Source organism: Amphiura filiformis, chromosome 12 (assembly GCF_039555335.1).
Source record: "Amphiura filiformis chromosome 12, Afil_fr2py, whole genome shotgun sequence".
Taxonomy (NCBI): domain Eukaryota; kingdom Metazoa; phylum Echinodermata; class Ophiuroidea; order Amphilepidida; family Amphiuridae; genus Amphiura; species Amphiura filiformis.
In genome coordinates this window covers 10,224,419-10,245,175 of record NC_092639.1, presented here as the reverse complement: position 1 = coordinate 10,245,175, position 20,757 = coordinate 10,224,419, and the positions used below count along the sequence as shown (strand labels likewise).

Sequence of the window (20,757 nt, the reverse complement as noted above, 5' to 3'; positions counted from 1 at the left end):
TGTGAGTTTAATTGGGGGAAGTTTTTTTTTTAGTGTTGGTGGGGAATTTTTTTTTTTTGGCTTATGTAGTGGGTGAAGTTTTACCCCACCCTTGAAGTCTAATGGTGCATCCCTAACAAAAAGTTGTTTGTAAAGAGATAACATACCCGGATGTCCGAACGCTAGAATGTGATACGAACAGACACCGTCTTTTTAAAATGAGGACATAAAAAAGTAAAACAAGTCCAAATTCATTTGATAACCTTTATTTTCTATACATACCGGTAATTATTCGATTTTTGTGCAGACAAATATAAGGTTTACATATCACATTACAAACGTATTTACATATTTTAATTATGTTTCGATATACAACATAATGATAGAGTTCAATAGAAAATGTAGGGAGCTGAGCTGGCTGCGACGGTTATTTTAGATCGAGGCATCTTATGGTACTACGCCAGATCAGAATTGCGTGATGTAAATGGGATGTCTTGTCCACGGAGATCAGCAAGTGTCTATAAAGCACATGTCGTGCTCAGTAGATGTGATCAAACTTTTGTGCTCTCAAATTCCAAGTCAGCAACCATAGAATTCTGAAAATAGTGGTATCAGTTTCGACATTAGAGAATGTAGCATTATTACGTCGATGTTAGGAACAATAGTTGCACGTTGTGGATAAAAACCCTGCATCAAGCCGGAAGCAGTTGAAATACATACACCAAATAAGGAAGACATAACCTATAATTACCCAAAACGGGGCGTGTTAATTTCAAATGGAATACCCATTCAAGTACCCCATTTGAAATACTCACTCCCTTCCATAACGGGTTCATTCATTGAGACGTTAGATCACTCTGGCCTGCATGGTCTTTTACAGAACCATTTCACTTCTTTGTACAAGATAAAGTTGAACATTTATAGTTTCCCCTTGGAATCGTTTTCCTAAGATGTGCCAAATACACTGTTTGTAAAGGATTCTTATAAGCTTTTTCGGTATAACTATTTTAGGTTCTAAATTTAGGACAGTTTAAGAACCTGTTAGGTTCTCCTTGGAACATTTTTGTAAGAGATGACAAAAACTAATGTGTTAATGATTCGTATAATGCTTTATACCTTCACAGAATAAAGATTTCAATTATCTTTCATTTCATCTTTCTCTCTTTTTTACAACTTACTTACCTGATAGTATTCTTTGTTCTCACTTCTGTCTTCCGTCTTCCGCCATCTGGTTGGTAAGCAACAGATGAATATTTCAGAGATGGGACACAATAAACGTGGATCTACTTTCTGCTTTTCCCCACGATCTGCTCAATGTTAAATGGAAAGCAAGTCGTAGTAAGTGTATAATCATAAGAGTGTTAGATTCACGTATTTTGTACTATAATAGCGGTAGTCTATACCTCGAGAGGGTGACGTCAGTGCGTGCTCCAGTTCGCGTAGTATTAAATCGCGAGCATTGACTCAAAGAACTGACGTGTTTACTTGGACAAAGTGACTCTGACAAAGTACAGACATCACTCTCTTGAGAAAGCATGGACTATAATAGGATCTGCAACAAGCATATATTATTGTAGCCTCTAAAAATGAGTATCAATTTAGTAAGATGAAAGATAAGCGCCACAAACAACTCCTTTAGTATAGATCATCTAATAGCATCAGCGCTTGTGTAGAACCTCTATCATGAAAATTGATAGAATATTGAGAATGCCCTTTGAAGAAATGCCTCCAGTGATCATGGTGATTGTTCCACTAATTTGAGTCATATGTTACGCTTTCAATCCTTACGGACTAAATTTGATTTTCTCTACTTGATTTATTGCACTGAAATTTGTGGCTGACCAAGAACCTTGTAGAAGATCTTTGTCGTTTATGGCAATTCAGAAGTAATCAATGTATACATTTTAGCCAAGTTTATTTTATTTTTACAAATGTAGGTAGAATGTACTTCACGGTTGTTTGATGCGATCATTTATTAATATTTGTAACAAAACATTATTATAATGTTCAATTCTAGACATATATTTTGCAGCAATTTTTAACATAGATTTCCGTTTCTATATCAAATTATTCATCTTCTCTGTTCTGTTGGGGTAATTTTAATTCTATAAACTGTGCATTTCGGTGCAAATTGAGGGCGCTATTTTCATATATTTTAAATTGAAATTATCCAAATAATATGAGTTCTACCTTACTTTTTTTTTTTGAAAATTCTCCTGTCATTTGTTAGTCTGTTTGCTGATGTTCTAATACCATTGTATAAATGTCTACCCCTTGTAAAGATGCAAACAAGATTTTCGATAAATAGCGCCATCATTGTTCAACTTTTTTTTAAATGACGCAGTTTTACATGCCATCAAACAACCGTGATTTCAATGTGACATACCTTTGATAATGCTGACCGGTAGTCCTATCAGAATGGTTATTAAGCATAAAATACAGCAATACCAGGTGTAAGATAATGAATACAGTCCCATAATGCCAGACCTACATCGGGAGGAGAAACAGAACAAAAGTACCTTTATACCAACTGATATAATATTATATACCTACGCGGTGTCAACTATGACGACTGCAAATTTGAATTTAACAATTTTGGTTAGCTTACAAAGAACGCATCTAGTTGAGTAGATTAGTAAATCTCCATCAAGGATGACTGTTGACATGATTTGGGGAATTGTTGGCCAAAAGTTTTATAAATCTGACTGGGAGACACAAAGGATTCATCAGATCTCACGTATATAAGCTGACAAGCAGATTCATTGGAATTAAAATTACAAAAAATAAAACGAAGGTAAATTAAACACTTGAATCCGCCCAGTGTATGTTTGTCCTCAGCAAGTAGGTTAAGGTTTCCTTTGAACCATAGCTTCACAATATTTGTGAACAAAAGCTACGCCGAATGTTTTAATACACTATCACGTCACTACATTTAGGGCAAAAAATAAAAACACATGTTCGTAAAGTGTGTCGAAGCTATAGGATCAACGTTCAGACGTTTGGGGGGTTTGGCTGATATTCGTCCCAGGTTTTGGCGTTGTGCCTGTGTGTAGTGCACTATAAATCATTAGGCTTTTTTCATCTTCTTTTTGTGTAGGCTTTTTTCATCTTCTTTTTGCCAACCGTACCAAGTATGTAGGAAAGAATGAAAAACTTACAGAAATAGGTAATTAATTTTGTTCTGTTTACCTATAACCAAATTCTTCGTTTTCCTGGATCTCTGTCATTGTCTCGTTGACAAATGACATCGGATTCTCTGTCGTCGACATTGTAAATAGCGCTGTAGAATTCCCTGCCACATCTTCCATACAATCTTCCGTTGAGATAGGTAAGCTATTGCCACTTGAGGCTGATGGGTACATATAGGCACCAGTGGTTATCCACAGACCAAAGGTAAGTGAAACTAAGAAGCCTGTAATCGCTCCCTGTATTAAAATAGAAAACTGTTTCATGAATACCAAAGAAAATAACGATTGAAATATTGCTTTTAAATTTTTACTTTTTCGTGCGAAATTCGTTCTTTGTTTCGTGACTTATGCTTGGGGTTTTGTTGGCTAATTTCATTTGTGCTATTTTCTTACTATTTTTGTTCTTCATATTTTTGCGTGTGCAATTTAAATGATTAACCTAAACGAAATTTGGAACATACTCCGGGAACTGCGCGTTCAGTATTTTGCCACCCACCCAATTTTGAGCTTTCATTTCACTCAATTTGAGTGATCACTGCAGATACTCTTTTTCACTTTTGCATTTATATTCTTACCACGTTATTTGCACGAGGGCAGAATATACCAAGACAAAATAGTCCGAGTAGTGGTCCTCCAAAGGTACCTGCAAAAGCCAAAACCGTCTGCAAAAGAATCGGTATGAAAGAGTTGATTAAGCGAGGTATATGTTGATAATTTTAATTGGAACTTTCAGCGTGCAATATTGCAATCTTATATAGTTTGATTTGGGTAGGGATGTGCCGTTGAGAATTGAAGTTGGCCTATGGATAGGCCCCCATACCAATTTTGAAAAAGAAAAATGGACATATTGCTATACAAAAACGTTACCCAAACTCTTTGGCAAATTTAGAAAATATTGGCTACCGTGAGATTGTTTTCGAAAATAATTGATGAACTTTTGAAAAATGACCTATCCATGTACCGAAATTAATCTAGAAAAGGGTGTCATTTATATATAAAATGGCCAGAAATGCGAGTGCACTCCCCAACAGATCGCAGCTTATAGATAACCCATGTGCAGTGGCATCGATTTTCTCACCTGTATCAATTTGCCTAGTACATCTGCTAGAAACGTCAGACCAGCAAACACCAATCCGAAGAAAACCACTGAAAATATCAGATAGAATTATTAGAACTTGATCAAGTCAGCCCTGACTGTGAAACGTGGACCAGCCAAGTTGCACGCTACGAGCTGTTACGAAACCCAAAAAGAAACCGCTGCGATTAGACGAACGTGTGGGAGCTGCCATTGAAAAGGACAATTCTACTATTTGAGATTTGAAGTATGACGGTGGAGACAGAACTTTTTGAATGACCTTCGTATAATAATTGTATACAGCAGTGTGGCCAGCTTTCTTGTCGGTTGTATTATTTTGACCCGATAATATTGTTGGTGAGATATCTAATATGTTTCAAAATTGGCTTTATGGGATAATGTACGCATGTAGCGCGCAAACATTTGGTATTTTACACTATTTGGCGCCATGATCGGGGTTAATTTTGTTAGGAAACGGGCTCCTTTCAATTCCCCGTTTCTTTTAATTTGCCTTCCCGATTTTCTCTTTATTTTTCTCTTTTATTCTTTGGAGGGGGAACTCCCCCCCCCCCTCCCCGACTACGCTACTGATTGTATATCCTAAAAGGTGCATTCTTACCAGTTATTTTGTTGATCATTGTGTACCTTGTATCGCTAATATTTGGCCACATAGCCTTGACAATGTCTTCACCTGTTATTGCAGCTAAACTGTTCAGAGCAGACGACATCGAACTGTCACAGATATATATAAAATAAAGCATGCATTAAGAACAACACCCATGACAGTAATTGGATACGCCCCAAAATATTTCGCCCAAAAATTAAATTTGACTATTGCACCCGCGCGGAGTCTTTTTCTAAAAATAGCCAAAATAATTAATAGTGACTTTCCAATCAAATGACCAGAATCTTTGCATGAGTTATATAAAATAAATTATATAATACTTTGCGTAAATAACTTCAATTCCGTAAATTCAGTCTCATGGACACATGTACATGTTGGTAGATAACACCGTATTATATCTTTGGGAAGATGGTCTATTTTTTAAGAAGCATTAAGAGATGGGATCAGTTTGTAACTCGCTGTGCTCACCTTAGCGCCGCGCTGAAACAAGATGATACAAAAATTCCTGGTAATCCCGGAAAATCTCGAAAAATATCCACTACAAGATACGCTACAATCTGAAAATAGATCACAATGCAGCAATTAATGTAACATTCTCATCTGCAATCTTGTGCGAAAAGCGTTGCGACACTAGATGTTTTGAAGATAAAATTTCTGTGAATTGTATATACAGGGTGTCCCAAAAGTCTCGATACCTTTTTAAACCTTTGTATCTTTAAGAAGAAATGTTATACAAAAAATTTGAAAACATATTTTGAAAGAAGACACTTGGGCAATTTGTTTGGTACCAAACTTGCCCCCTTTTGTGCCTCCTACTTAAAAATAATGTTAGATGAATGTATAGGCACATAACGCGTAGTACCATACAGCAGTCATTCCTTTTCTGAACATTCACAGATCTTCTTGGGCTTGCTGATACAGCACGTCTTACTTTATCAATATTTCGTGTATCGCCTTGTCTTCCTACGTCCATAGCGCACTGAATCACGTACTGATCCTGTCTTAAAATATTTGTTGACAATTTGATGGTGCTCGAGCATGTCCAGTGAGTTGATAATGTTCGTTGAACTTCTTTTGAGTAAGTTTGACCGATTTCGTTTTGGCATAAAACCAAAGAATGTGAATTTGTTGTTGATACAACGCCATTTATCACTTATTCGTGCATACAAAATGTCAGCATTGTGCAAAAACAAACCGCTTGAATGCAATGGGGGGTAGCGGAGCAAAACAATGTCAATCGTTTCCATGAGAAGATCATGTTCTTCAAAACTGATCAAACTTGGCCACCTCATTCTCCGGATTTAAGTCAACCTGATTTTAAAGACTGAGTGTATAGCACAAAACCTCGCAGCATACCCGACTTGAAGGAAAACATAAAGAGTGAGATAAGAAAACTTGAAAGAGACACTTGCAGAAGCGTCATTCAGTACTTCACCGTCAGAGTACGCGAGTGTGCGAATTTATATGATGGACATCTTGAACATATTCCGAATAGACTACTTGCAAAACAAAAAAAGTCCAAACTACGGAAGAACAAAATAAAGATAATGTGAAGTTGTTGGGAATAGTGTTTCAATTTGACAATGTTCCTGGTGATTTGTTCCCATTAACCATTTTTGCATATGCGCTATATTCATGCATAATGTCTTCTGACTTAGCATGAAAAGGGGAGTTTCAATGTGACAATTCAGTAATGATAGGGGTATCAACTCAATCAAAACATTATAAAATTCTTGAGATAAGGAAAATTACTTTACCAAGTCACTTTGTTAGGATTGTGAGCAAATGCAGAAGAGGGTGTTAATTTGACAATTCGTTTGCATTTAATTAAGTGTTTTTGTTTCTCCGGTTGAAAGAGCGATTTTCCAATATGATAAACATTTGCTCGTATCTTCATATAGACTATGCCATAGTCGAATTTTATTAAAAATATGTTATTATTAGTCATGATGAACCCATTTCGTTTAACTCAAAATTATACTGATGTTTATTAAAATTAAAGTATTCAATAGTAAAATGGTCATAAAGAGTTAAAAATATCAGACGATTAGTGACAATAAAAGTAATTGAATGCAACATTATCTTGCATAATTATAACGGCTCACTTTAATACTGAACAATTCTGATTTTGGAATCTACCAGTTTATTGATAGCGAACCCCGAAATTTCGACTATGAACTTTGAATTGTAAGCAGAACTTTACCCCCCTGGACTTTGCTCTCTAAAAACACACTGTCAAGCATACTTGTTTATCAGTCCATTAACCACAAGTACGCGCTAGATGTTTGATGAGAGATTAACTTTCGCGTCAACACAAAAGCGCCGCAAATACCACAGACAGTTGTTATACGATGTAGTTAATGGTAATGGCGCGGGCCCAGACGATTTAAACCATAGCGAGGTATGGGCGACCAATCACAAGGCAGATCCATTTAAAGATGCATTACATCATCGCCAATTTTAGTTAGGCCAGAAATTGGCCTAACTCTCCATAGAGTCCCGTGTTAAAAATCTTAACCGCAAGGCAATGTCAGTAGTCCACTTGGGAAGCTAACAAACAGAGGGAGTAGGGTGACTGATCAGATGTGAAAATCTATCAATAATTGTGCACACATTAATTAAATCAGAGTTTTAAGCTTAAATACAATATCCAGAGTATGCACAACGGGCAAGTGGACTACGGGGTAGTCTAATCTTCATACTACAACATGCAAATATTAGCAAGTTTGGTACCACAAAAATTGCCCAAATGTCCTCTTTCTAAATATGTTTTCATATTTTCTGTATACTATTTCAATGGTTTAAAAAGGTATCGAGACTTTTGGGACACCCTGTATATACATGAGGATGAAAATATCCTATATGATGCTTCATAGCTAATGTTATGTACTTGCTTACTCCCCTGGAAACAAAATTGGAGCGGACACCTTCCACTATTTTTCAGTATTCAACAGCTAGGATTCTCGAAATAAACAAAGTGTCTCAACATTTTCGCGCAAGATTGTGGGGCCATCGATTTGCGCGGGAAAAATATATACATATCGCGCTCAAAAAGTGACAAATGTCGGAGAATTTTGGAGAAACATTGCGTTGTTTATCTTTTTATTACTTTACTTATCTCGTAGATAAATATTATTAACTTGAGGAGAAGCGTCTTTCACTTTTGAAGAAGTCAGTTACCACCTGTCCCCGAGTTCCCGTCGTTTAATCCTCTGTCCTTCATCCTTGTTGCTCTATTTGAGTACCCACGGTCACCATTGTATTTCCACAAATATTGCGTTTTATTAGCTTTTGTATTTATTTTGACCACTTTTAATTAATGCTACTGAATTTGTTAATTATTTCATTCTGTTTCATGTTTCTCCTACTAAAATTAGAACTCATTGGGTAACACTACACGGGAATGCGCTTCAAATCTTGTGCGGACAGACTGGGCCCAGTATCAACAAAAAAAATCAAGGCCACAGACCCGCCCACCCGGCAGGCCCGAGGCCGGAACTCCCATAGTAGATTAATTTACTAATGGAGTTCCAATATAGAAGAGCCCCGCAGGGAATGAAAGCAAGAGTAACTTAATATAAATCTTGATGGATGACTCTACGTGGGAAACGGGATCCACATCAATTTAGCACTTCTGGGATGCGGATCAATGTGTGATCTCTTCTTGTTCGCGCAGAGGGCATCGCGTCATTAGCATTATACACCCACCCCAACGCACTTACAAGAAACACGCTCACTACACGATCAATTCTCGGATGAGGATCCGAGTGCCGTATAGAAAACTCTCTGTTATGGATGCGCATCCTGGAAGATGGCATTGATGTTGATCCCATTCTCGTGTGGATTCACCCATTCTGTATCACATGTGTTACTGGAAGAAACGGTTGTTTTAAATTCAAGGTCAGTCGGGTTTTTTTTCTAGATTTTCGCAGCAGCTGACAAACTACCTCACCTGATCATCTCGCTGTATCTTTCCCGCCAATCTGGGATCGCACTTATTGTAGTATGCGTATGCTACTAATGCAACCATACACGGTAGTGTTGTTATAAGAACAAGACCAAACCCATATAGTATCAGAGATCTATATTTAGATAGGAAATTGATTATTACGAATTGGTGTTAATTGTGTGCACGCGTAGGAGTAAGGTGGGGTAAGTGTGTATTTTTATGTCAAGATAACAGCTTTATTCATTACGGAAAAGCTGACGGGTTTGCGCCTAGCTAGTTGTTGAGCTCCTTTTTGAAGCTGATATGTGAACTGTACAGGGTACAATAGTAATCATATCCTTATCGGTAACGTGTTTTGGTATGCATTGTCATGATTGTGGACACATGTTAAATATGAAGAGCTGATTTTGCAAATTACTGTATTACTTGTTCGATTCACTTTGGTTTTGGATAAAGTTACAAAAAAATACATCAAACTCATAAACAGCAATTTTGAGTATTCGTATATTGTCGCTATTTTTATTGATAGTAGATAGTAGACACTGCTTACTTACAATCTTGCCGTATTTAATGTTTTGCAAGCCAGCAAACGCTGCACTTGCATCTGGTTGACAGCACTTATATACAGCCACACAAAGGTACCTCCTATAACAATTGACCAGACAGTGTGACGAGCTCGCGGATCAGGGCTTAAACTATTTAGACACACAAATAAACAAATACATAGTTATGAAGATTTAACACGCGAAGCATCTTAAAGGAAGTGTCCGGCAATCACAACATTATGTCTTATACGAAAAAAAAAAAAAAAAACCGCAATATTCAAACTAGATGCCACAGTAATGTGTTTTACCAAACACGAATATCTATGCCCGTGACCACACCTAACCCCCTTCCCCTATTCACAAACGAAAACTTAGTGAGCACCATGTGAAAGCACTTGTTTTAAGCTTTCATTTGATATACATGTAATGCTAATAACACTGGACTGGCCCACACTCTCTCTAATACCCTACCAAGCCTTCACTCTATTTTATACCCCATCAGACCACTCTCTCTAAAACACCACCAGACTGGACCACACTCTCTCTCTCTTATACCCCATCAGACCCTCACTCTCTCTTATACGTCACCAGACCATCACTGTCTCTGAAACACCACAAGACTGGACCACACTCTCTCTAATACCCCACGCTCTCCAACCTCCCAGACCCTCACTCTCTCTTATACTCCACCAGACACTCACTCGCTCTAAAACACCACCAGACTGACACGCACTCTCTCGAATACCCTACCAAGCCTTCACTCTCTCTTGTACCCCATCATACCCTCACTCTCTCTAAAACACCACCAGACTGGACCACACTTTCTCTAATATCCCACCCCTTAACCAACCACACCCCTTGTCCCATCATGATAACCATTTGAGGTGGTCCAAAATTAAAAAACAAAATGCCTACACATTCCCTTTTAAGGGAGTTTTTGTCAAGTGATTAGTTTCCTTGATAGACGAGAACAACTGGTAACAGGCAGTAGGCCTACCGGTCTGCTATCCCTGTATTACCTGTAGCCTATGACCTTTGATTTCTGGGGTTGAAGCTACTACAGGAAATATTTAGGGGCCATGGGCCTCTTAACCCACCATTGTAGGCTACGTCTTGACGTAGGCCTATGTTGGCCTTTATCATTGCAAATACAGGTAGGGCCTAGCCCAAAATGCTCATGATGTGCTATACTGTGTTAATACGTAGGCCTACCTTTTTTACTTTTTATTTAAAACCTTTGAACTTTGACGTGTGAGGTTGCGGCTACCACAGAATACATCTAGGGTCATGGGCCATCATTGTACCAAGTATGAACCCTGAGGGCGCTGTAGTTCTTGAGCTAGAGCTGTTTAAAATTTTACACATATTGCTCCAAGCAGCCTATTTTCCATGTAGCCTATGACCTTTGACCTCTGGGGTCGATGTTACAGCCGAAAATATCTAAGGGTCATGGACCATCATTGTATCAAGTATTAACCCTCAGGAATGCTATAGTGCTTGGGCTAAAGCTGTTTTAAAAGTTTAAACATATTGCTTCCTGTAGCCTATGACCTTTGACCTCTAGGGTCGTGGGTACCATAGGTTACTTCTAGGGGTCATGGGCCATCATTATACTAAGTATGAACCCTGATGGCGCTATAGTTCTTGCGCTAGAGATGTTTCAAGTTTTACACATTTTAACCCTTGTAGCCCATGACCTTTGACCTCTGGGGTCGGGGTACCATAAGGAAATTTTTTGGGGTCATGGGCCATCATTGGACCAAGTATGGGCTCCGAAGCTACTTTGGTTCTTGAGCTAGAGGAGTGCAAAGGAAGCGTGAGAAGAAGGAGAAGGAGAAGTCGAAGACTAAACACAACAAATACAATATCTATGCCCCGTTTACACGGGCATAGATAAATTCCCGCGCCGAAATTGTCTAGAGCAATGACGTCCTAATAATTCAATGAAGCCTGACGACATTTGAGCACATATAACCGTGAGGTCACTGCTCTAGAAAATTTCGGCGCGGGAATTTTGAATATTGCGTGTTGAGAGATGACTGTTTTTATTCGTTTTTATGGTTAATATGAGTTTGTTTTCAATAAAACCACGTGATTCGTGCTTGATAATTATTTTTCTAACATATAAGACACAATGTTGTGATTGCCGGACACTTCCTTTAAGGTTAAGAATTGGAGAAATCTACAGCAACTTGAATCGCCATATCGACATTCATTTTGTTGTCTCTTTGACATACGATATACGAGCCAAACACCTCACCTCAATCTGTAAGCTACATGTAAGATACGACCGGCTTTCTGTACACGAGCGTATCAGCTTAACGTCCCCCTAAGGACGGTGTAATATCATGGTTCATTTACCCAATTCTAAATGTGCCACGGATAGAGGGCCGGTTTGAAGTAAACACGGGTAATCAAATACAATGTTACCAACTAAATTTATAACTTTTTGTCTAATGAATATCTCAGCAAGTCGCTGGGGATTGAGCCCGGGACCTCTTGCATAAGAAGTGGGTACATTCATACTACGCAACGCTCTCCCCGTTTGCACAAAGTTATACAAAATAACTAACACTTACTTAAAGAATTCAATTCTTTGTCCTCGTTCATTAATATCCCATATATTTGAGAAGCCACCGAAGTCGACAGATCCTTTGATGATTATTGCGAAGAAGCCACTAAGAGCTACTGTCATCTGAAACACATCAGTCCACACTACGGCTTTTAAACCGCCCTAAATGGAGAATGTAACAGGTTACATAATACCAAATGTTCGTTTATCGATGGTACGCTATCATGGCTATATGTCGAAGGTCCGCTACGAGGATACGGCATAAGTTTTGCTATGTCGAATCATACACTAACCCCAACCTTAACCCTATTGCCATGACCAAAAACTTATAATACCCCTAACCCTAGCGAACCTTATTTCATATTCAACATAACGAACCTTAATATTTCATATTGACATAGCGAACCTTCGGCATATTTGACATAGCGAACCCTCTGATACTAGTTTGACATTTATAATTATTTTGCATGTGTAAACTATGGCACTTGAAGACTACAGTTACAAAAATATATAAAATAAGATCAACTTACAACACATGTGTAAAATGTACAGATAATAACAATAAGAAGAACAGACCACTCAAATGCCATACCAGTCACTGAAATTGAACAATAAATAAGTTTAGTAAAAGTTTAAATTCTTTACAGATTCAGTTTAAGAATCTTAGATTCAGTTTAAGAATCGGGAGCACACAACTTTGTGGCTGGTAGGTTAGGGAAAGGGTTACTGTTGTGCTGAGGATAACTCAATTTTGCGATAAGTATGTAATGCAATTCTGTGGTGATTTATGAAGTGATGAAGAGTAAGATGATTTTATTTACACGCAGAATGTGGAGAGAACTTAGCTGGAGGTTTTTTAGTACACTCTAAATTTCAAGGATTTAAAATAAATCCCAAGGGACTGTGATTAGGGACCAATCAAGTGTTAGATTTAAAATTAAATCTTTAAGATTTAAAATTAAATCTTTTAGATTTAAAATTCAAATCTACAAGATTTATTTTAAATCTAAAATTGATTGGTCCCTAACTACAGTCTTAAGGATTTATTTTTAAATCCTTATAATTTAGAGTGTATGTATTGCTCTATTGCCAAGAAAAGGAACTGAACTATGGGACAGTCTATAATTAATTTGCTTTGATATGTATAATGATGTTTATCAAATGTTTTAAAGGAAATCTTCAACATCGCCATCCTCACTGCCGTCTTTCCTCGTCACTTTCGTCGTAATTGATTACGATAATGTAATTATTGCGATGGCGCTATTTTCTATCGATTTATCAATTCTTCTCATCGATCACGCTTGCCTACTATTCTTGCTAGTCGTCAGCCAGCTGACCTCTACAAATAGCCCTACGTTAAAAGTATGGGGATATGCCTAGTTAACGTCGCTGTGTGAAAAACAAACGGGCAATATTAAAAGTACTCTTCTAAAGTTCTAGAAAATATAGTTTTGTAACATGTCCTAAATTTTTAGCTAATTTAGATGTTTGGAAATATGCGTACTTTGGTGTTTTAGTTAATGTTATAGGTAATAGTACATTGCCTAGTTAACGTCGCTGTGTGAAAAATAACCGGCCAATATTAAAAGTACTCTTCTAAAATTCTAGACAATATAGTTTTGTAACATGTCCTAAATTTTTAGCTAATTTAGGTGTTTGGAGAGGGTCGCACTTTTGTGTTTTAGGAAGGATATGTAAACGACAGATAACACCAAAAATATGAAGAAATTATTTCCAAACCGTGTTAAGTCAACAATCATTATGTTGCTCATTTTCAAGAATGCTGGTTTACAAAAAGCAGGCCATTGTCTCATTTCGTGAACAGAGGTACACATACCATTGTTTCCTTTCGTTTCCTTTATAATCGGTTACCCAACTGAAGCTATAATACCAGCTTTATTGCGATATCGCACATGAAAACAGACACATGTGCACAACCAGAGAAGATCCGATTTAATCAGTTGAGCTGTTTCAATGAGTGTTATCTTGGTTTAATAGCTTTTAATGGGGTTTAAGTCCTGCAAAGGTCGAGATGAATTCTACTGTAGACATGACTGCATCATGACGGGAAATCATAATTTATGTTGTGAGACTTTGTTTATATTTGATATGCGGAATTCTTCGTGTATTCAGCGAGTCATTCCCCGTGAAACTTTGAGATCCGTCGGTGATGATTTCTTTCACAAAATAAATGGTTAACGGAACTTGTAAGTTTTATTCACAACATTATTTATGCCGTTGTGATGATATCTTGAGGACGATAGTGCTGATAGTAACCGATGCTGGCTTTTGAAAAACTAAATTTTTTATGGCATGCCACTACTCAAATAAAATAATAAAGTCACATACCCGTAGCCAATACCAGACATGGCGCATATACTACCAGTCCCATATAAAAACACTGGAAAAGAAAATCAAGACACAGGAAATGCAGATAAGATTTTGAAAATTGACTACGTTCTTAATATATAAGACATGTACGATGACACTTGATTTCTAATCCTGTCCACGGATTTAATCCAGACGTCAATGAGCTGTACCTAAAGTATCAAGCACTTGGTATTCTCTGGAATTAGGTAAGAATGGACCAACTCGGCTTCGTTTCGTTGTTTTACTTATATGGAGTTTTCGATTTCCACGACGGATGGTTCTGAGACGGTAAAACACCAAACGTTGTCGTTGTCGATTTTGTAATGCGTCGTCATCCTCATTCTACAACACGCGAAGAGTCTGATAACCGTCGTGCCGGCGACGACGACGTTTGGTGTTTTATCGTCGCAGAACCATCCGTCGTGGAAATCGAAAACTCCATATCATTTTAAGTAGAACAACGAGACGAAGCCGAGTTGGTCCATTCTTACCTAATACCACAGAATACCACGCGCTTGATACTTCAGGTACAGCTCAGAACAATGCAGAACCATCCGTCGTGGAAATCGAAACTCCCTAATGATAGATGCACGACAGCGGCTAAAAACAAGAGGCCTACTTTTATTCTCTAAATCAAAAGCATGCTGAATTAAAGTAGACATAGGACCCGGGCATATGCCCTAGACCGTTAAATATCTTGTTAGTCGCCCTCGTGTATACCGTAAAAACTCGATAGTTAGCATATGTGCTTACTATCGAGCGCTTTTAAAACATACAAACATGAGGAGCCCTTTCCACAAAAGTATAAAGGGTTTGAGCAAATCATCGATACACATACACGAACAAGTACACCTGCAAATGCGTGTCTCACTTAAAGCTCGGTTGGTAAAACGCCGGACTCTGGTACAATTTCATGTTTTCAAAAGCGCTCGATAATAAGCACATATGCTAACTATCGAGTTTTTACGGTATGTTATACAATGTCTAGAACTGAGATGCTCCAACGCCGGTGAAAATAGTTATCTTACCTTCTGTACAAAAAATATGAAAGCAGCACACAGCCTTGTCGTCCTACTGAATCGTAACTCCAAGTACTAAAATCACGTGAAACAAAATGGATAAAATTCAATTCAATTCAATTCAACTTAATGTACGCTGATGAGGCTTATACGCACTGCACTATATCACCGCGCTTTAAAGGATGACTCCGGCACTCACAACATTATGCCTCATATGTTAGAAAATTAATTATAAAAGCACGAATCAGGTGTTTTTATTTTAAACAAACTCATATTGACCATAAAAACGAATTAAAAGCCCGTCTCTCAACACGCGATATTCAAAATTCCCGGGCGCCGGGATTGTCTAGAGCAATGACGTCCCAGTAATACAATGAAGGCTGACAACAATTGAGCACAAATAACCACGACGTCATTACACTGCACAATTTCGGAACAGGAATTTTGAATATCGCGTGTTGAGAATCGGCTGTTTTAATTCATTTTTATGGTCAATATGAAATTGTTTAAATAAAACAATGTGGTTCGTGCTTGATAATATTATTTTTCTAACATATAAGGCATAATGTTTTGATTGCCGGAGTCATCCTTTAATAAGGGTTATTATTAATCGAGTTAGGTAAAACATTGTCATGTTAAAAATAATGTTATAGTTATGGTTATGATTATGGTTGAAGTTGCTCCGTTTGTATCCTAAATAAAGTGAATCGATTTCTGTCATTAAAATTACCTCGTTTACACTGACAAGTTTTAATCTATAAAACACAGGCATAAATGTTGTGGTTGTAATCCAGATTGCCAGAACATGAGCCACAGCATACCACCACCACATCGTACCATACTTGTATACATCAGCTGGTATTCCTGAATGAGGATAACAAATCTCAAAACATTTCATTCAAGAAAAATACAAGAATCGACGTTTAATATTTGATTCCGATTTGATTGATTTGAGTTCAAGTCAGTTTAGTGTACGACTTACGGAAAGGTTTTCACATCGTACCTATCACTGCTTATTGACGAATAGCATTCCGAGATGATACCACTTTAGAGGGGGTGGCGTTGCTTTGTCAATTAGCATGATGATCGCAAAAGATTATATTCGTGGCGCACTAGTGAGTAGCGTCAATTCAAAATGTTATATGCTGCACATGTTGGCTGTTATCAGTTTCACAGGCAGACACACTGATGAAAAGGCAATTTTGCCATGGTTGTTATACCAACGCGGAACGGATAGCAAATTGTTATTCGGCATTATGCTAAAATCAAGCATACTCAAGACAAATCTGTTTAGCGATCTTAAAAGACGTTTCAGAATTGTACAGCTCTTAAAGTAAGATGGATAACTCATTCAACTAAAGTGTCGATATTTATTTATTTTCTTTTAAGCGGCTGGGTTTTGGGCCAGGATCCTTATTCTTTCATATTTTTTTATTAATTACATTGATATTTACCCAAATAAGCTATTGCAGACATAAATCCAGCGAGTAAAGACATGGCAACTGGAAAGAAGGAGAGATCGCGATCCGCTAAGAGGTATTCTTCGGTAGTCCTTTGCTTGTTGCCACGGCAGGCGAAATAAAGCCCAACTGCAGCAGAGATGAGCAACATTAACAGCAGCAGGATGTAGTCCACTATGCCGAACGTAGGCTCGTATGCAACCATTGTGAATTCTTGTTATTTTTTCTCTGAAAAAAAGTTATTGGTTGATGATATGATTGGTTATGTAAAACAATTAATCTTCTTAATTTTTATTAATTTTTAAAAAGATTGCTACTAAGTTCATCCATTCATTCGCAGTTGCGTAGCCAGCGGTGGGGCAGGTGGAGCAGAGCGCCCCATGCCCCTTGACAAAAAAATGAAAGAAAAAAGTGCCCCTCTGACAAAAAATAAAAGAGCAAATCAAAAGGGCAAAAGAAAAGAAAAAGGGCAATGATGAGCCCTTTTCTACCGAAATTCAGCCCGAAATTTTTGCGCACTACGCGCCCACATTGTACATATAAAGCCCATTTCCATCCTGATAATGGACACAAATAGTGCAACTTGAATACCAAATTTTTGTGCGCTACGCGCGCACATCGTCCATGTATTGTATGATGCAACTGTAATCTTTTCGTCTGTGCCCCCGAAATTGTATTTTTCCCCCCACCCCCCACCCCGACCAAAAAAGCTGGCTATACGCCCTTGTTCATTCGCATATGCCATTTTCACTTGCTGTTCTCATCAAAGAAACATCTATGGAACAAAATTAATTACCACTACCAGTGACATGAGTGAAATTTAGTCAATACAACATAACCTGTGCACAAAAAAGTGGCAGTGGCGGCGGCAGCATTAAATATATTTGGGGGCAAGCTTATTTTGTGCAAGTTTGCTAGAACATTTGCGGGCGAAATTTTTCAATTTCAGACTATTTAGCCCACAATGAAGGTAAATTTAGGTATTTTATGTGCAAGTGCATACGAATCGATTGTGCAATTTTACCCCAAACAGGGTGTTTTCTACTAAAAAGGAAGATGCATAGGGCAATTATAGGGGATGGGCGATATTTGGCACACATTCATGGGGCGCCTTTTAAATAAAACGATCTATAAAAAAGGCTTAGGAAAACAGTACGGACACGCTTTAATATGCAAATTCTCGCTGCGCTCACAACATTAGACCATAAAACATGTACATTTGACATGTGCAGGGGTGGGGGGGCAAAGATTGTGTAGCAGGCCGAGAGGGAGGCAAGTGATTTTGGCAGGCCGAGAGGGGGGAATTAAAGCGATTTTTGGCGGGCCGTTCTGTAACCATTATAGGGTACCTGCAGGTAATATGGGACCATTAAGGACGTTTAGCTTATTTGCATAAAAACTAAAGAAGATATGCCCACAAGAGATTGTTATGATGAACAACCTGTCCTTTAAGATTAATAAAACAGGCAATGTTACCTTGTTTTTATGTTTGTTTGGACGCTATGACGTCAAAATGACGTCATCGTCAAGTGTCCCATATTACCTGCATGTGCAGGTAATATGGGACACTGTGTTATCTCTATGGTGAAAATCAAAAGTTCAGAAAATCACTCTTTTGTTCTAAAAACATTTTTGTTACATGATTTTGAATGTTAAATGCAAATTTCTACAAGAAAATTCAATTTTCTAAATAGTTTTGCTTTTCGCATTGACAATGCACACAATTACCTATGTGTCCCATATTACCTGCACCCATTCAGTTGAAAATCAGAGAAAATAATCATTTATAAAAGGAAAGTGCCACTTGTCAGTGGAATTTTATCTGCTGATAAGCTTAACCCATCACCTAAAGATCATAAAAAATGACAAATGCCCCCTCAGTACCAGAGTTTTTGGATACACAATCATAAAATGTGACGTCATTGATATTATATCAGGCCAAAAAACGAAATAATTTTTTGGGCAATTTCACTCTTTTTGGCATTGATTTCCAAGAGTTTGATACACAGACTCCAAAACTGCATTTCTAGAAGCACAATTGATGTCTCTAAACACTTAACAAATCAACTTAAAGTGTTTACCTTCTCTAAGCTACTTTTTGTTAAAATGAAAACAGGTGTCCCATATTACCTGCTGTCCCATATTACCTGTTATTGTAAATTCTGACTTTAGGCAATCACGTTAAGGTCTATTAATAGTGGCACTTCCCTGGTTCAAGGTAGGCTAAATATTATTTTGGCATGCACAATGTCATGTCATGTGACAAAATTCAAAACTTTTTAACACTTCAACACGTTTATTTATGTACTTAACACGTAAAGCGTTGCGTACAATTAACACTACAACGCGTTTACAAGGATATTTTTTTTATAAAAAAAATTATAAACACACAATGCATGCTTAATATATTAATTAATTCCAGGATAACACTTCAACACATTTATTTCTACACTTTTAAAACACGTAAAGCGTTGCGTATTACAATTAACACTACAACACATTTACAAGGGTAAAAATTATAAACACACCAACAAGTTTAATATATTGAAAATAAATAGGACTATAAGCATGTTGAGTGTTAATAATTTTAAGAATACCATTCTACATGCGTTGTAGTGTTTATCGTAAGCAACACCTCGTAAGCATATAAGTAAGGAAATAAACGCGCTGAAGCAAAAGTCCAGAAAAAATATTTCCGGGAATTTTTACAGTGTACGAACTCGGCCCAAAATAATCATACCTTATAATTTGCATGACCGGGATCAGATTTGAGTAAATGACCTTGCTCAACATGGATCCAAGTTCAGGTTAAAATTGACCCCGCATCAACTTTTAATACCAGGTATTGTACACTGTACAGTACCATATAATATTATTAGCTATTATTCACCCAGGGATTTACCACCAGTTTTGTGCCACATTTTTAATACTGAACATTCTCTCATTATTCTTTCTGCATAAATGCTGAAAAGCAGAGGGGACAAGATGCGGCCTTGTCTGGCACCTCTTCCAATTTTAAACCTCTCGCACACATACAACGTTTTAAATGAATAAAATCACACAACTGCAAAAACTGGGCTACGTGTTGGGGAAAGGGTATCCCGTATAGGGATAAATGGTTTTTAATAACATTCAAGATATTTTTGAAAACTGTACCTGGAAAACATAACATGTTATCAAAAATGTTTTCAAAGAAAAATTTTACAATAACAATTGCCAACATTTTTTTTTGTTTTTCACATAAAACGTATAAATTAAGCATGTTTAGCAGACATTTTTAAATTTTAAAAATGTTATGACCAAAACCAACACACGTTTAAACATGTTTTTAAAATTTGCTGGGGTGGTAGCGGTGTTCGAAGAAAGAAATCATAATGTACTCACGTTGAAAATGCTGCACCACGATTCACGTCTTGCTATGTGTATAACCCACTATTACAATGATAGATGTTGAAATAGATCTTCCTGCAGTTCCTTTCGGGTCACCTGTTTATAATGTGATTTCGTATTTCTGTCCAGGCAAGCTATTACGACGGGGTCACGAAAAAGGCATTGACATTGGTTCAAGTCTTCTCAATTTCTATTATTTTTGTTATAGAAAGTTGAGGAGTAACCAAAATTGATATGTTAGTTTTCCATCAACCCCGCCATATCGGGATGAAATTCTTTTTAATGACCCCCTATTTGGGTTGAAATGGTTAATACAATGTATGATACATGGATATTTAAAAACAAATCCTGGCCAATAAAACAACAACAACAACTCAACTTCCAGCCCCCCCCCCATTTTGAAGTCAAATAATGCGTCCCTAAAGCAGGGAAGCGAGAGTAGACACTTCCCTGTCTAAAGTAAATAAGTAAATTTGGTTTAGGGACTGTACAATACTTATCTGTCCCCCAGGGTGTTTGTTTTAAAGCTTTTTAAATGATCTACCCCTCCCCAGTCTACGATTTGGGTGAGCATATTCCAAACTG

General features: G+C 37.4%; 1 protein-coding gene across 2 annotated transcripts; it reads right to left on the bottom strand.

The window, feature by feature from the left end:
• Positions 1-248: 248 nt before the first annotated feature.
• On the bottom strand, positions 249-20,269 carry LOC140165312 (sodium-coupled monocarboxylate transporter 1-like). Of its 2 annotated transcripts, none has more exons than XM_072188647.1 (17): positions 20,167-20,269; positions 16,777-17,010; positions 16,053-16,186; positions 15,332-15,397; positions 14,283-14,334; positions 12,464-12,531; positions 11,941-12,095; positions 9,371-9,511; positions 8,820-8,949; positions 5,336-5,424; positions 4,862-4,974; positions 4,246-4,313; positions 3,743-3,829; positions 3,169-3,404; positions 2,366-2,466; positions 1,162-1,286; positions 249-575 (listed from the first exon to the last, which is right to left on the bottom strand). In XM_072188647.1, exons 2-17 carry the CDS (start codon positions 16,985-16,987, stop codon positions 531-533), a joined length of 1,821 nt encoding a protein of 606 aa, XP_072044748.1. In that variant the 5' UTR covers positions 16,988-17,010; positions 20,167-20,269; the 3' UTR covers positions 249-530. The 2 variants fall into 2 exon arrangements, with proteins under 2 accessions (XP_072044748.1, XP_072044749.1); XM_072188648.1 differs by having other exon boundaries at positions 1,162-1,207.
• Positions 20,270-20,757: the final 488 nt, after the last annotated feature.